Below are 18,016 nucleotides of genomic sequence, written 5' to 3' on the forward strand. Positions count from 1 at the left end.
GTTTCCAGTCCTGATTCCTCATACCACTGCCCCAAAACCAACTGATTTATTTAATTAACTAATTAGTCTAATAAAGCTTAGAACTGCTCAAATAAGAACCTTATACTGACTCTCTCCAAAAAAAGCTTCTGGTTCTGATAATTGCTTAAAAACATCCCTAAATCTGCTTTTCTGATGTCTCACCTGGTTTCATCATCATTCCAAGAAATCCTCATCCCTTTCCCGCCTCCACCAGCGGATGCCTTGATCATGACAGGGTAGCCTTCAAGAGATGGACACAAAATCTGAGTTTGCTTTATCACATCACTTTATTATTGATAGATGAAAACGACTATAAAATGTCCACATTCTAATGACTCTTACCAATTTCTCCTGCAATTTTCACAGCCTCTTCCGCATCCTGAAATCAAAACAAAAAAACATCACCTTGCTTAGCAAATGCATATCTGTTTGTGAAATATGGCCTGCAGCACATAAGGTTATTCACTTCCTCATCTTGTCCAGCAGGGGGAGCAACATAGCATAGTACTTTTTATTACCTAGACAGTTTTTGTGATGGGAGGTTAAATGTTCAGATTTGACAAAAGTCACCCGATTAGCAAATCATATTGATGATAGTTATGTTCAATGGTTTTAACCCTATGAAACCAAAAGACTGATGTTTCGTCAGCCATGAGTACTTCTGGATCAGAGTTCATTTTTTAAAAGACCACTATTATTATTTTGAATGTAATAATTTTAAGACGGATTTTCAGGTTCAAAATTAAAAGCTTGAAAAGTAGAAAAATAAATAAATGAAGGCAAGGGTAAAAAAAAGAAAATTCACAATAGTTTAAAATGGGATAAAAATGTTTTATTTAAATTTGATCTAAAATTTTAACATTGTGTAACAAAAAGAAAATAGCTGAAACTGGTTTGTTTTAAAGGATATAATAACAAATCAACACCTGAGACAGCAATGATTGAAGTGACTTAAAGAAACCCTAATTCAAGTCTTATGCTTGTATAATACCTGAAACAATTCATAATGAGGCAATTCATTTGAAAAGTTCATCAATGAATTATCTAATGTGCTTTGTTGTATAAATAACATTACAAATTGATGAGAGTTAAGGCCCATTGTTACATTTCTGTGACATACGTTTTTCCATTTTCACGTGAAAAAAATAATGTTGGAAATGAGAAATAAATTTAATTATTATTTTTCAATTATTAAATATTATATCAAATACTTGGAAGACTGCAAAATGTACTATAAAACCGTGGCCAATGACTATGTTATGGATTTTTTTTTGCACGCTAGTAAATCAAATAAATCATTTCCTACCAAAATTGCTGCGGTGATTCCTGTAAGATTGCAAATTTAGTGACAATAGGTCATATTTAATTGCTTTAAACAATTGTTGCAATTACGCAACTGCAAATTGAAAATGGTGACACAATAATTGTTTACAAACAGTTATTGAAATAGCAAAACAGCCATTGAAATGTTCTCTCTCACCAGATGTCAAAATACATTAACAGCAGAGATCTACACTAGCATTAAATGAAGTTAAACTGAGGTGAGAAATCCAGCAGAAGGGACTAAAGGAGAGATGTTGCGTGTGTGTGAGAGTCAGACTGTGATCAGTGTGCTGATGCTATCAGGGTCGTTGAGGAGGTTCACAGATGGTAATGCCCACACAATCAGAGTGTCATGCGGCACATCTTTGCTTTATAGAGCCCTATCAGCTCAGGAAGTGTCAAAACAGCCACTACACACGGCCATTAAAGGCCATTTAAACAGCATGCAGGAGGAGGGGATGGATGGGGGGAGGGAGAAAACGAATAGAGACAAGAGAGTTGAGTTTAAAGACGCTTTAGAGGACTGATATGTAGCTTTACTGTGGTTAAGAGCGTTTTATATGCTTTGCAACCAAGCACATATATGTATGCATACACACACTACTGGTGAAAAAGTGTGGGATCAGTAAGATATTTGAAAGAAGTCTCTTCTGCTCACCAAGGTTGCACATATTTGATCAAAAATTTTATACAAAACAGTAATATTTTTAAATATTATTGTAATTTAAAATAACTGTTCTATGTGAATATATAGTAAAAATATAATTTATTCTTGTGATGCAAAGCTTATTTTTCAGTCTTATTACTCCAGTCTTCAAGTGTCACATGATCCTTCAGAAATCATTCTAATATGCTGATCTGCTGCTCGAGAAACCATTATTATTATTAAATTCAAATTCTTATATTAGTTATTGAAAATAGTTCATATGTTCGTAGAAACTGTGATTTTTTTCAGTATTATTTGATGAAAAGTTCAAAACTGATTTAAAACCGAAATTTGTACACTAAGAAAAAAAAAAGTGTAATGTGAACAGTAAAATATTGTAAAAATGCCAAGGGTAAAAAAAAAAACTAAAAAAAACAACCTGTTAATAGGTTAACACTAAGTTCCCGTACTATATACAGGGAAAAACTGTAAAAGATCTAACCAGACAGTAAAATGCTGTTAATTGTACAGTTTTTAGAAGTAAAAAGGAACAAATCAACATACACTACCAGTCAAAAGTTTTTGAACAGTAAGATTTTTAAAGTAGCTCACCAAGCCTGCATTTATTTGAGCCAAAGTGCAGCAAAAATAGTACAATTTTGAAATATTTTTACCATTTAAAATAACGGTATTCTCTTTGAATATATTTAAAAAAAAAAAAATGTAATTTATTCCTGTGATCAAAGCTGATTTTTTTAGCATCATTACTCCAGTCTTCAGTGTCACATGCTCCTTCAGAAATCATTCTAATATGCTGCTCAAAAAACATTATTATTATTATTATTATTTTGAAAACGGCTGAGCACAATTTTTGCAGGTTTCTTTGAATAGAAAGTTCAGAAAAACAGCATTTATCTGAAATAGAAATATTCTGTAACATTATAAATGTCTATCACTTTTGATCAATTTAAAGCATCCTTGTTAAATAAGTATTAATTTATTCATTTAAAATAAATAAATACGACATCTGTCATTTAAATTTATAGGCTAAGCAAAATAAACAAAACCAAGTTGAACGTCCTTCAAGGACAGCGCATCCACACTTTGCTCCATCCTTATTCTGCTCTGTCACTCATCACAACCTGCCTGTTCTGTCTGAGGGCCGTATATTCACCACCGGTACAGCCTGCTCTGAGGACAGTTATGTACACGCTACGCACAGACCTCGCAAATAAAACACGTGACGCAGAAAGCACTGGTTAATGTGTGCAGCGCGCATAACATTTCTGAGTGCAGGCTGTACCGGTGGTCAATAAGAATAAAGCACAGATATGCTGTTCTGAAAGGACCTCGGAACGGGATATTGTTAGACCGCCCGCTCCTGTTCAAATTACACCAGAGTTACCGACCGTGTTTTATTTGGGAATTTAATCCCGTGTCGCAAGAAATATGTTCGGGTCCCACAATTGCTGCGGGAATGCAGACCTCTAGTCTGAAGCCCTTATAGAGTCAATTCATTCACGTTCTTACATCGCCTCCTTGTACTGGCGAACACGCCATCTGCTCCTCGGATTTCTCTGCATGCCTTCATGAAGCGGCAATATTAGCCCTTCTGTTGCGATTTTTCTGCATTTTCTGTTGCGGTTTATGGCATTTCGAAGTGTAAATTTTATGAAAACTTCCATCTCAAAACCCTCTGCACTAGGCTTGCGGTTTTTAAGAGGGAGTCATCCGTTTTTTTTCCCGTCACACCCCGGAGGCTGCAGAGGCCTCCCGCGACTCTGCGACCTGGGGTTCGGATGTGGAGCTCGAGGCGATGGAGAGCGAACTGACGGGCCTCGCCCTTTCTCTCCCTCTCTCGCCTGAGCACGTGCGTGTGAGTTTTCCGGTTGAATTCGTGATTCATGATTCTTTATGTCCTAGCCCGGAAGGCACGCGAGGCTGTTTCCTTCGGGCTGGAGGACGTTTTATTCACCGCAGCTTCTGACTCGGAGGACTTCGGCCTGTTAACCGATCCTCTCCTGCCTAACGGCCAGGGGGCGCGGCCTTCTGCGGCCTACTCCGAGCTCCTGGATGTGCTTTCACATGCCACTGAGCAGCTCTCTATTGATTGGCCCGACGAGCCCCATGAATCTTGGTCATCTAATCTCGACGAGTGGTTTCTTAGCGGTCCAAATTCAAGGCCCGAACGGAGGAAGCTACCATTTTTCAGCGATCTGCATCACGAGATCTCCAGATCCTGGAAGCAGCCTTTTCTTCTCCCGCCTTATGAACGTGGCAGCCGCTGACTTCACCAACCTAGTGGGTTTCGTGGAGCAGGACTACACCGCCATTCCGGCGATTGAGAACACTCTAACCACACACTTCTCGCCATCCTCGGTGCCTTCCTGGAAGTCCCGCCCCTTCTTTCCAACTAAACCATGTAGGACCACTTCCGCTCTTATTGGAAAGTCCTACATGGCAGCTGGTCAGGCAGGCATGGCCCTCCACACAATGGCCATCCTCCAAGCCTGATAGGAGACATGTTCGGTTCTCTACCACAGCTAACAGGCCCCATACCGGTCGCTTTACAGGTCCGTACATTAGTTCCTTTGGACCCCCTCATCCTAAACAAGGACGCCAAAGGCTTTCCTTCGTGGTGACTTTGGCACCGAGGACGTTCACAAAGTACATGGATGCAGTTTTGGCCCCTTTGAGGCTCCAAGGTATTTCGTGTACTCCACTACCTGGACAATTGGCTCATTTTGGCCCACTCCAGGAAGTTAGTGAGCCATCACAGGGATGTCCTGCTCCGCCACATTAAAGCTCTTGCCCTCAGAATGAACACCAAGAAGAGTGTTTTCACCCCTTCCCAACAAACTGTGTTTTTGGGAGTTCATTTGGATTCCTTTCAAATGCAGGCCCGTCTGGCTCCTGCCCGGATTTCCAGCCTCAACACATGTTGGCCCGCTTCAAGCTAGGCCATCATGTCTCCGTGAGCACTTGTTGCAGGCTCTTAGGCCTCATGGCCGCAGCCTCCCCTTTACTCCTAGTAAGGGTGTCGTGCAGTTGCTGTCACACCCTTTCAATATGGCGGGACCCCCTCTTTCTCAAGAGTGGAGTCAGAATGGGCGCGGTTCACCATCTCCAAATGGTCATGACAGACGCATCCCAGAGTTCCTCTCCTGGCATATAAACTGCCTGGAACTGAGAGCCGTCTTCCTGGCACTGATTCAATTTCTCCCCTTTCTCAGGGGGTGTCATGTGATTGTCAGGACGGACAACATGGCGGTAGTATCCCATATAAATCGCCAAGTGGGTTCACGGTCGCGCACCCTAAACAGTCTCCTCCTTTGGACTCTTCTCCTTGAGAGTGGTTCACGTTCTGGGAATTTTGAAAGTTGCAGCCGACTTTGTCGAGACAGAACCTCAGGTTGGGGAAGTGGATGTTGAACCTCCAAACAGCAGCCCAGATTTGGGATTTGTTCGGCAGGGCGGAGGTGGACCTCTTTGCATCGCAGGAGTCGTCTCAATGTCCTCTTTGGTTCTCACCGAGTTCCCAAGCACCTCTGGGCATAGATGCGTTCGCTCACCATGGCCGGACGTGAGGCTGTATGCATTTCCGCCCGTCAAGCTGATTCCGCTAGTTCTGTGCAGGGTGAAGGAGAGCAGTGTCAGTCTCCTGCTTGTAGCCCAGGTCTGACCATCCCAGACGTGGATCTCAGAGCTGATTCTTCTTTTGTATCGGCCTCCGTGGGAGATTCCGATCAGACAAGAACTGCTCTCTTAGCTTCAAGGCAAGATCTGGCACCCTCAACCCGAGGTCTGGAAGCTGTGGGTATGGCCCATCCAGGGCCACAAGTTTTGACTTCTGGTCTTCTTGCCGATCTTCAGGATACTATCGCTAGTGCCAGAGCCCCTTCCACGAGGAGGCTGTACTCTTCCAAGTGGAAGGTCTTTGAGTCATGGTGTTTAGCCCATGCAGTGGACCAAGTCAGCTGCCCTGTAGGTCCAGTGCTGGAGCTCCTGCAAGAAAAACTTGCAGCAGGGGCGGTCACTATCACCTTAAGGGTTTATGTTGCAGCCATCGCTGCTCGGAGAGAGCTGGATGAGATTCCCCTGGGGAGACATCAGTTGGTCTCTACGTTTATGCGTGGTGTCCAGCATCTGAGACCAGTACGCCCCCTTAGAGTTCCTTCTTGGGACTTATCAGTAGTCCTGGAGGGTTTACTGGTAGCCCCATTTGAAACCCTGGAGTCGGCTCCAGAACGAATGCTGATTCTCAAGGTTACTCTTTTGTTGGCGCTAACGTCTCTGAAAAGAGTTGGGGACTTGCAAGCTCTCTCTGTTAGCGAAATGTCTATGGACTTCGGCCCGGGTCTGGTGAACGTAACCTTACAGCCTAGGCCTGGTTATGTTCCCAAAGTTTTATCCACATCGTTTCGCTCTCAGGTGGTCACACTTCACTTTTTCCATCCTCCTCCCTTTCCTTCATGTGATGATGAAAGGCTTCAATGCTCTGCCATGTCCGAGCTTTGAAGCTCTATGTGGACCGCTCCGGTCATTGGAGGAAATCTCCCCAGTTGTTGGTATGCTTTGGTGCTGGCCACCATGGGCTTGACGCATTGAAGTACAAAATTTCTCACTGGGTGAGGGACGCCATTTTGCTGGCTTATGAGGTGCGTGGTCTTTCACCTCTCAGCGTACGGGTACAATCTACTAGGCATGTAGCATCTTCTCAAGCTTTTTTTAGAGGGGTACCCCTAGAGGATATTTGTGTAGGGGCAGGATGGTCCTCTCCGCACACTTTTATCAGGTTCTATAACTTCAATGTTGACATGGCTCCAGATTCTCAGGTTTTTTATCCACATGAACCAGCCGTGTGTGCTATCTGGTTTGTAAAATCGGGCCAGATAAGGCAGCGTTTTTTTACCTTGGTGTGTTTGGTATATCGTTCCCAACGCATCATAGCTACGCAGCATCGAGTGAACCTATGAAAGAGAACGTCTCTGTTACTTGCGTAACCCATGTTCTCCGAGTAGGGAACGAGATGCTGCGTTTGATGCCAAGCTCCTCGCGCTGCCGACAAGTAGGGGTGTCGAAATTAATCGATTATAGCCTATGACGTCATTCGCATACGTGCTTGTCATGAGAGTATTAAAAATGCACTCTCGATTTTAAAATCTGAGCTTGGCTTTTTCTCGCGTATGGGATGTTTGCGCGCTAGAGATAAACGCAGCGGGCTTCATTGCACAGAATATGCGCTGCGAGACACGTGAGCATTGCTTGACAGTGCTTCCACTCGCTGTTATTTTAGTCTTTTACTTTAGATATGCTTTCATTCCTGCCGTTTGGAATGCAGTACGTATTCGATGCACGAAACTCACATACTGACTTTTGCCTGCACTTTGTGTTTGTTTGTTCTCGGCTGCTGTTAAGTGCACTTGCATCTACTTTTATGATACGAAATTGATGTACACTGTCAGTGTGTTTTCAGAACAGGACAAAACATCTGATATGTGGAAATAGATCTGTGCATTAGTGTGAATGCAGTCTATTAAAGCTGCCAGTGTCTCTCTCATCAGTAGCTAATAATCAAATGGCAATAAGGCTGAGGAAAAAAAGAAAAAACCCATAACTATGATTATCTGTAAACTTTCGATACTTAAAGCACTCCCAGATACTGAAAGTATTTGGGATTTGTTCGGTAGGGTGAAGGTGGACCTCTTTGCATCGCAGGAGTTGTCCCAATGTCCTCTTTGGTTCTCACTGAGTTCCCAAGCACCTCTAGGCATAGATGCGTTCGCACACCCGTGGCCGGACGTGAGGCTGTATGCATTTCCACCCGTCAAGCTGATTCCGCTAGTTCACTTATAACCCCCCCCCCCCCCTCATTACTTTATATTTGCTTGTATGTTTTAATTCACAATAATAATAATAATAATAATAATAATAAATAAATTATATATTAAATCAATCAATTAATTACAATAATTATTTTAAAAAAGTAGTCTGCTTATATAATTTATTAAAATGCACAAAATAAATTTGATATAATCATGATGCATTGCAATTTCGAATTGAATCGAATTGTTGACATGATAATCGTAATCGAATTGAATCGAGAAACCAGTGCCGATTCACACCCCTACCGTCAAGGGGACTTTTTCGGCAGAGGAATCGGAGGAGCAGATGGCGCATTTGCCAGTATAAGGAGGCGATATAAGAACGTTGAAGACGGCATCCGCACCATCAGTCAATGAATTGGCGTGATTCTATAAGGGCTTCAGACAATCGGCACACCCAGAGGGCGTTCCCAATGCGTCATAGCTACGCAGCGTCTCGTTCCCTACTCAGTGAACATGTTTTTGTTTTTTACAGTGTAACAACCTTGTTAAATAACAGTATTACTTTCACAAAAAAAAAAATATCCATACTGTTTTGGGATGGTAGTCTATATCTGGCAATTTAGTGACTTGGTGACCATTTGTTTTGTGATGAATATCACAGTCTGCACTTTCCAAAACAATCATCCCTGCTTTACCATGTCTTTCTGTTAGACTTTGGATTTAGTTTAATTATAAAAATAAAAAATAAAACAATATACAGTTCATAACAGAAGCTGCAAAATCTATTAGATTATTTCTGCCACTAGATGACATTTTGGGTCTGTTTTGACTAGGCGCAGATCACATGGCTAGAGACAGCAGGATGAAGGCTCTTTGCCCACAAACTGCATTCCACTGTGATGTACTGGTGGACTTGGGCAGCACAGACTGCTGACTCTGTATGCCAAGAGTTGTTTATACATATTGTAAACAGACCCACAGAATATTCAACTACTTTTTTAGATGACTGAGAAACTTTAAAAAGACCTAGTAGAGTGTCTGAGCTTTCTTGAGTCATATACAAGGTCAGTGCCACAGGCACTAAAATATTGGCCTTTTTTGAGAGACACAATTAACTCTTTCCCCGCCATTGACGAGTTTTTACGGCAATCCATGTTCTAGGTATATTACGGTAAGGAAAGCCCTAGCGCATGTCCTGAATGAGTTACGGGACTTCCGGGTCCGAATACAAGACGATCGGCATAAATGGAAGGATCAGAGAACATGTAGATCATATATATGTAGATCATGTTTTGACCATTTTGAATCTGATCGGGACGAAGTAGTCAGTGAGAGAAATGCCTTTACAGACACAGAAACATCTCTAGTTGTATATCGACCGATAACCCGTCAATCTGAATGTGTGCGTGCGTGATGATCCATCCATATATATACACATACATATACCTATATCTATCTCCATCTCTATCTATCTATATGTGTGTATGTGTATGTGTGCGTGCATGTACAGTATGAATATGTATGTAGCCTACATGTGTGTTTGTGTGTGTATAAACGTGTGTGTGTGTGTGTGTGTGTGTGTGTGTCTGTTCTGTTTATTGAATGCAATTTCAGTTATTCATATAATTATTTACAGGTGAAAGAATATGACATTTGAATGCATTTTGCTTGAAAATGCACTTTTGATAAAAATGCATTTCTCAGTTTTTTGTCCAAAATGTTGTATTTCTGATGAAACCTATGTGCATGCATTCAAGTGGTGATAAAACATGAACACATGAAGATAGAATAAAATAGTTTTTCAAATTAAAAGCAGAGGCTAAATTCTTTATTTTGATATATAATATGTTCATATATTCATAGCAGAAAATATTCTGAAGGCCGTCAAATTAATAAAAATGCTTTTTTTTTTTTTAAGAAATCTTTTGAAGAAATATTGTAGTATCATGCTACAGCGCACATTCTGTCTGTTGCAGTTCTGGCGCCTCCGTCTCAATATACTGTACAATGCTACATACATTGTGTTAACTCAACGGTAGAGTGACTCTCACGGGACTCTGCACTTATTCTCAGTCACAAAAGTTGAGAGAAAAACGGATACATGCATATTAGATGCATGCAGCTCTTAAAGGGACAGAAGTAAACATGCTGCCGACTGTCATTAAAGGGATAGTTCGCCCACTGCTCCGGGTGTGTGTTCACGGTGTGTGTGTGTTCACTGCTGTGTGTGCGCACGTTGGATGGGTTAAATGCAGAGCACGAATTCCGAGTATGGGTCACCATACTTGGCAGTATGTCACTTCACTAAAATTTAATTTCTGTCATTATTTACTCACATGCTGTCCCAAACCTGTATTAATTTCTTTCTTGTGCTGAACACAAAAGATGATATTTTGAAGAACATGGGTAGGCTAACCCACGAAGTTGCTGGTCCACACTGAATTTAATAGTAGGAAAAAAATACTATGGAATACTATTTTCCACGTTCTTCAAAATAGCATTTATGTTCAGCAGAAGAAACTCATTTCAGGTTTAAACAACATTTGAGTAAATGATATTAATAAAACAACAAAACACAGAGAAAAATCACTCGCTACTCTTGACTGAAAAACTTTAATACAGTTGCTTTAATAAGACTCAGTCTATATTAGTTTTATTTTTTATATTTGTTCATTCAATTTCTTAAATGCTCCTGCTAAATAGACCTATTGTACATGAAAATAAAGCACTGTCTGTTTTATTTGTATGTGTATCTTTGTTCTTATTTTTTTAATACCAAAGATAAAATAATGACAAATATTATTATCTTCGCCCACTTTACCCTAAATATCTGCCATTCTTTTTTAAATTGTGTTACCTTGTAAGGCTTTGCTTTTGAAATAGGGAAATTAGTTGAGCTGTAATGCTCAGCTTGCAAAATAGTAAAACCAACATGACAAAGAATCGTGATAAAATCGTAAAATTTCATTAAAATAAAAATCAAAGGATATGATATTTTTGCCATATCGCCCACCCATAGTGAAACAAATGAATTTCAACTTAAATGCTTTTTCTATAGCAAAGTTACATATAGATTATCCTTCAAAGTTTTGGGGTCAGTAAGACTTTTTTTTTTAAGAAATTAATACTTTTGCTCGACAAGATCAAATGTGAAAATGAAGATGCTGTTCTATTTATCTTCGTACTGAAAAATGTATTATGCTTTCCACAAAAATACAAAGCAGCACAGCACTGATAATGAGAATGTTTCTTGAGCAGCAAATCAGCATATCAGAATGATTTCTAAAGGATCATGTGACACTGAAGACTGATGTAATGGCTGTTTAAAATTCAGCTTTACATCACAGAAATAAAATCACATTTTATAATACATTCACATAGAAAACAGTGGTTTTAAACTGTAATAATATTTCACAAACTGTTTTTATTGTATTTTTAATAAAATAAATACAGTTTTGGTGAGCAGCAGAGACTTCTTTCAAGAACATTAACAAAAAATGTTACCAACCCCAAATTTCTGTACAGTATAGTGAATGCACTGCACATTATATACACTATATAACATATGTATACATGTACTGTATTTCTGTGCTTTATCAAGAAGCCATTTGTTTAGCCCAGCTAGAAAAGTAATAGAAAATGGTTTTGATAAAGCAACCATCATGAAGCTGGCCAAAAGAAAACGTGTTTGTGAAAATGTTTTTAAAGATAAACAGCATAAGTATGTGAGAAGTAATAGATTCTTGGGAAAAGACTGAGGACAAAAATAAAAATAAACAAATAAATAAAACTTTCCAAATGTTGATCTGACCTTGACCACCCCATCAAATCCTGGGATGGTGTTGACTTTGGCAGCTTTGGCGATGAGTTTGCTCTCGATCTTATCCCCCATGGCCTGGATGGCATGTGTGTCAGGACCAATGAAGGTCACCCCCTCGGCCGCCTGTAGAGAAAAAAGATGCCTTATTATGAATTCTAAGTCATCTAAGTTATTTATTCTGAGTAGATCTTACCTACAAATCATGACTACAGGCATCAAATCTATTAAGACAACCATCAGAAAATATGTCACGTCACGCTGCACAACTCGCATGACTCAGAGATAATCTGATCATACATCCTAACACACACCCACAGGTTTCATTTCCACATCAAACCTCAACACACCTACAACATTACATGATCCAGCTGTACTCTTCTGGTCATAATACACTGCTGTGTATAATCATGATTTGACTTTTGTTCACAGCACCAGTCAAAAGTTTGGACACACATGACTGATGTAGGTTTCTTATAATCTTAAAGAACTTGGAGTAATGAGGTCAGTGAGATTTTTTGCATTATTATTATTAAAGAAACGAATACTTTCATTCAGCAAGGATGCATTATATTGATCAAATGTGAGAGTAAAGATATTTATAATATTACAGATAATTTACATTTCAAATAAATATTATTTTGGACCGTATATCTCAGTTTCCACAAAAATATGAAGTAGCAGAAATGTTTTCTACATTGATAATTAAAATAAATGTTTCTTGAGCTGCAAACCAGTATGTTAGAATGATTTCTGAAGGATCATGTGGAGTAACGATGCTAAAAATTCAGCTTTGCATCACAGGAATAAAATAATAATTTTGTAGACAAATATAAATCTCATGTGTCTGTAAATTTCTTTATAAAATTATTAGTGAAGTGACATACTGCCAAGTATGGTGACCCATACTCGGAATTCGTGCTCTGCATTTAACCCATCCAACGTGCACACACACAGCAGTGAACACACACACACACCGTGAACACACACCCGGAGCAGTGGGCAGCCATTTATGCTGCGGCGCCCGGGGAGCAGTTGGGGGTTCGGTGCCTTGCTCAAGGGCACCTCAGTCGTGGTATTGAGGGTGGAGAGAGCGCTGGACATTCACTCCCCCCACCTACAATTCCTGCCGGCCCGAGACTCGAACCCGCAACCTTTGGATTACGAGTCCGACTCTCTAACCATTAGGCCACGACTTCCCCTTATATTATCTCCTTATATTATGTCTGCAGATACATGTAAACTCATTTGACATTTAATTTTTTTAAAACATACCTATATAAAACATTTACTATAAGCACTGGCTACGTATAGCAGTCTAACATTTTGAAAGTCTAAATCTCTCATCCTCAAAGAGGTAAAAGACCATACTTTTGTTGCCATGAGAATCAGATCCCTTCACAAAAAAAGACCCCCGGGGTATGAACTTTGGTGAAGTAAAGAAAGGTAGCTTCAGGCAAGGCCTGCAGAAACATACATCTAAATAACGAAGCCAGAAAAAAGAACGGGAAAAAGGAGATCTGTTCTTTTCTTTGTTAGTCTCGAGAATCGGGAGGCTATTGCTTCCTGGCTAATATACTACAGATAGTATGCCTGAGGCGCGCAGAACCCACGGAGCTCTGTAATTAAAAGAGGGATTTGACCCCATGACTCTTTCAGCTCCAACTGGACCCATGGTGTCATGAGATAAAGGATAAATCAACCATCAGAAAACAACTAATACATTATCCATTCACCACACTCACTTATTTTTATTTTTCTCATTTCTAATTTGCACATACTTGACCTGTACATACATAGTTGTCTATATTATGTATTGTTTTTTGTTTTGTTTTTTTTGCTGCTTTGTACATTGGTTATGGCTATTTCTTGTTATTTTGTTTCATTACCTGTGTCCTGTCCTGTTGCGGTCTTTCTGTTGCACTGTGGAGCTTCTGTCACTATAACAAATTCCTTGCATGTGTAAACATACTTGGCCAATAAAGCTCATTCTGATAAATCTAAATGAGGCCAAAAAAGTGATCGGTTTGCTCTTGACAAGCGCTTGCGAAAAGAAACTAGGGTGTCAACAAAATCAGCTTCTGTAATCAATTAAAGTCAATTACAAAATCACAAACTAATAAAGTGGACAAATACCATAGGGGAGTTTATTTTTCACTGAATCAGAAGTTTGCAAGGCCAAAAATTTAAGATTCACAATTCTCTCTTCTGTTTGTTGTCAAATATGATAATGTAATATAAAGTATAAAATAATATATTTGCTTGATTGAGACAAATGAGTCCTTAGAGCAACTAACAACTTAATATACCAAAGAACTCCAGAACAAAAACTAAACAAAAGCAAAAACATAAAACAGCACAAATAACAATAAAACAAAAACAACAAACAACTTCAAAACAAAATGCCAAAAAATTATTAAAACATTTAAAAAACCCAGTTAACTAAACAGAACAAAATAAAACAAAAAGAACTTTGAAACAAAATAACAAAATCCTCCCAACATAACAAAAACAGCTAAACAGAACAGAAATATATAAAACAAAAAGTAGTCCAATACAAAACAAAATGCACAAAACAAAAACAATCAAATTAAAAACTAAAAACACAAAAGTTCACTAAACTAAAGGGGTCACATGAAATAAAATGCATAAATTGGACACAATATCATGGTTTAAACACACTGAAAAATTATGGTGGCCCCAGTCACACTAGTCTACCTTTCCCTCAAAACTCTGACAGTGTCTCTCAAGTTTTGGAAAATTAAATCCAATAAAACGCTTGGGCCTATTCAGCTGTCACTCAATCTCTCTCCTCCTCCTGTTCTTAAGTGGCACATGCACAAACGCACATGAGGGACATTCAAAGGGATAGACAACCAGCAAGCCGCTACAACAACAGTAAAAAGAGTGTGAGCTTCTAGAAGTGTCAAGAGCTTGCGTACAACTGTGCAAGTGAGCGGGAGAACACTAGGATAATGAAAACATCTTGTTCAAGACAACATCCAAAGAGTGAAAAGGCATGAAAACACACACGCACACTCCACTCAAACTCAATCTCCTCTCTGCTATTAAAAAGCGCTTCTCTTTTAACATGCTAAAGAGGCTGTAGAGGTAATCCTAACAGAGCTCTCTAGGCTGAACCTGCGCATGCCCAGGGGCTCTGGCCAATCGTTTGCGTTGTGTAAAACTGTATTAACAGTCGGGCAAAGGGGGCAGCTATGCAGAATGGGGGGCTCATTCAGCTCTTATTCATGTGGGGGGTATTGCTATTCAACTGCTAATGTAAATGACATCTTCATTTCCACACACACACTCAGAAGGCAGTGGATGGCCCACTCATCTGTGTGTGTGCGTGCGCGCGCGCGCATGTATTCATATAGGGGAATGTAAAAGAGTGACTGGGGGATGAAAAGGTAGAAAGAATTGAGCAGGTACAGATGTTATGAACCAAACTATTTATATTTACTCATACAGCAAACACTTTTATCCAAAGCAGTTAAGTATATAGGGTAAGCAGGACAAAAATGTCTGGAAAAAAAATAAAGCGAAAGATTAAAAACAATTAAAACAAAAACTATAATAGCCTAATACTTAACATGAGGCTGGCATATGGTTTAAATTAGTTGCTTGTACTTAAACCACTTTCTGTAAGTGTGTGAATCACTGCATTTACTATTTTCTAGGGATGCACCGATACCACTTTTTCCAGTACTCGCCCGATACCGATACTTACATTTTTGGTACTTGCCGATACGGAGTACCGATACCGATATTTTTATTGTATTTTTACATTTTTTAAATATTGGGTAAAGAAAACAAATGAGTATGTAAAATGTTAGTTGATTAACTTCATTTATCAAATAGATACTGTCAAACCAAAATTTATTCAGACACCTTCAACATTTCTCACATTTTATTCCCTATAGTTTAGAAAATGCTAATAAAATATTACAAGAACTCCAAGTTAAACTGTGTCAGAACAAATTTAGCTTGATAATACCTTTCTATCAATCAATCAAAATTATTCAGACAGCTGTTGGTATGACAATATTTACACAACTATCAATACTTTGTCGGGCCACCCTTAGCCTTAATGGCAGCCTGTAGTCTCCTGGGCATGCTGTCAACCAGGTTCATGAAAGCCTGAATTACTATTTTTTCCATTACTTGGTCTGAATAATTTTTGGTCTCACTTTTGTAAATACTACCAGTCAAGTTCTTCCACACTGACTGAATCAATCATGTCTTTTTGAACCGTGCCTTATACACCGAGGCACTGTCATGTTAGAATAGAAAAGGGTTCTGTCCAAACTGTTGCTATAAAATTAGAAGCACACAATTCCCTAGAATATCATTATATGCTTAAACATTAAGATTTGTACTCATGGAAATTACAGTAGTCAAACATGTTCATTAGAAGGGGGTGACCCAATACTTTTGGCAATATAGTGAGTGTTGTATGAATGTAATCTGTAATCCACTACTTTCATCATGTGTCATTGTCATGCGACCTACAGCATCAGTTGCCATTTACAACTATTCACTGGATCCACACTTCAACATCTTACAGGAAATAAGTAGGTCACTGGGTGCTTTTGGCCTTATGTTTTATGAATACTACTTTTTTCATATACTGTTGTTTGTCTATTATATAGTAGAGAAGTATCCAAATTTGAATGTAGCCAAATTTCTTTTTTCTCCTTGGTTGACTGTGTGAAGTATTAACCTAAAATCTGCCTAATTTAACAACTGCTTTGAAGAAAAATAGCAGATTACACATTTTGCAAAGTCACAGTCCATTCCAGTCCATGCAACACTTAGCAAAGAATTGGTTGGTGCTGTTAATGATGCAGAAATTCCCCACTTCAACTTTCAGTGTAATTTAATTTATATTAGAGTTCTGCAATAACATCACACACGTAGAAAGCATTTTCTAGAGTAGATGCATAGCTCCAAAACATAACCACAAAACATCACAAAAAAAACTAAAACTTCAAAATAAAATGCACAAAAAATTAAAAACAAATAAAACACCCCAAAAAAAACGCTAAACAAATGGAAAACTAAAAACAGAAAAACAAAAAGGACTCCAAAACAAAATTTCACAAAACCACAAAAAAAAAATCCTCCCAACATAGCAAAACAGAAAACAAAACACTAAACATAAGATAAAAGCAAAACACCACAAAGCAAACAAACAAAAAATAAAACACAAAAGTTAACTAAACGGGTCACATGAAATAAGCATTTTCTGGAGTATATGCACAGCCTACTAATGCAATTCTAATGACTTAGTTACAAACCAAAAGGCAGCAAAACTCCTAAAAACGGCTTCTATTCATTAGTTGCTAGGCAGATTTTTAGGCAGTTTGTGACTCGTTCACTGCAGGATAACAGTCAAATCAAAAGGTGTCCTTTACATCAATGCAGTCGTCAACCTTGAAGAGACATGAAACAAATCTGGGTTCAGCTGAGCTGATTTGGGTCCCTGACTGCTTAATATTTAACACTTATTTTGACATGCTGATGAATTTTTAACAGGCTCTGTTGATTACCAGTATGATGTTCTACCCAAAGCCTTCGAAACTGCACCAAAAAAAGCTCATTTATTTTAGATTTTTAGCTGAAAATTTTATCTACAACTACTAGGCAACCAATCAACGTGAGCCCGCCGTTGCTGTGACGACACCCCATGTGTGTTTCCCTCCTGCCTGAATGGGATTTATATCAAAGGAGATCTAGCGAGCACATCAGCGCAGCTGCCGGAAACTCTGCCAGGAGAGTCTCACGTCGTACTACACGAAAGAGAGCAAGACATGTAACACATGATACACACACCAGAGTCGTGTATATTGTAAAATAAATAACCTTGACTGATTATTGTGGACAAAAGTGACAGAAGGAAAGACGACGTGTTGTCTTCCCTCATCTCTATTCTCAAATTCTGTCTGTTCTTCTTTCCTCTGTTCTACAATGAAACGAACCAAGCAAAAAGAAGATATCTGGCAGAAGAAATTTGGAATCCTAAAAAAAAAGCGAAAATATCTAGATCAAAAAAAAAGAGAGTGATGGCCCCATGCGAACACTCGGTGTGTGTTTGAGGCCTGCCGCGACACGGAGCATGTCCTTATTTAGTCAGAATCGATTGAAGGGTTAAAAAAAAGATGGCAGCTACTGAGTTTAGTTGCCATGACAACACTGAGACACAGTTGGAGGTTGGCACATGCACTTGTCAGTACTGGAGAGCTTGGCTTAATTATTTTGGGGCACAGGGGTTAAAGGGATAGTTCACCCAAAACATTTCTTAATTGTAATATTGTTTTAAAATTGTACTACTTTCTTCCATGAAAAACAAAAACTTTTTTTTTTTTTTTATAATAT

At 39.0% G+C, this 18,016-nt stretch overlaps 1 protein-coding gene across 1 annotated transcript in view; it reads right to left on the bottom strand.

Moving 5' to 3' along the window:
* LOC306872796 (propionyl-CoA carboxylase alpha chain, mitochondrial-like) overlaps nt 1-18,016 on the bottom strand; it is a 51,622-nt gene that overhangs the window by 24,483 nt on the left and 9,123 nt on the right. The window contains exons 7-9 of the mRNA XM_079421637.1: nt 11,630-11,761; nt 364-400; nt 184-262 (exon numbers count right to left, since the gene is read on the bottom strand). Coding sequence (XP_079277763.1) covers nt 184-262; nt 364-400; nt 11,630-11,761 — 248 coding nt within the window. The remainder of the gene's footprint in view (nt 1-183; nt 263-363; nt 401-11,629; nt 11,762-18,016) is intronic.

The sequence above is a fragment of the Barbus barbus genome, assembly GCF_936440315.1.
Source record: "Barbus barbus genome assembly, chromosome: 7".
Classification (NCBI taxonomy): domain Eukaryota; kingdom Metazoa; phylum Chordata; class Actinopteri; order Cypriniformes; family Cyprinidae; genus Barbus; species Barbus barbus.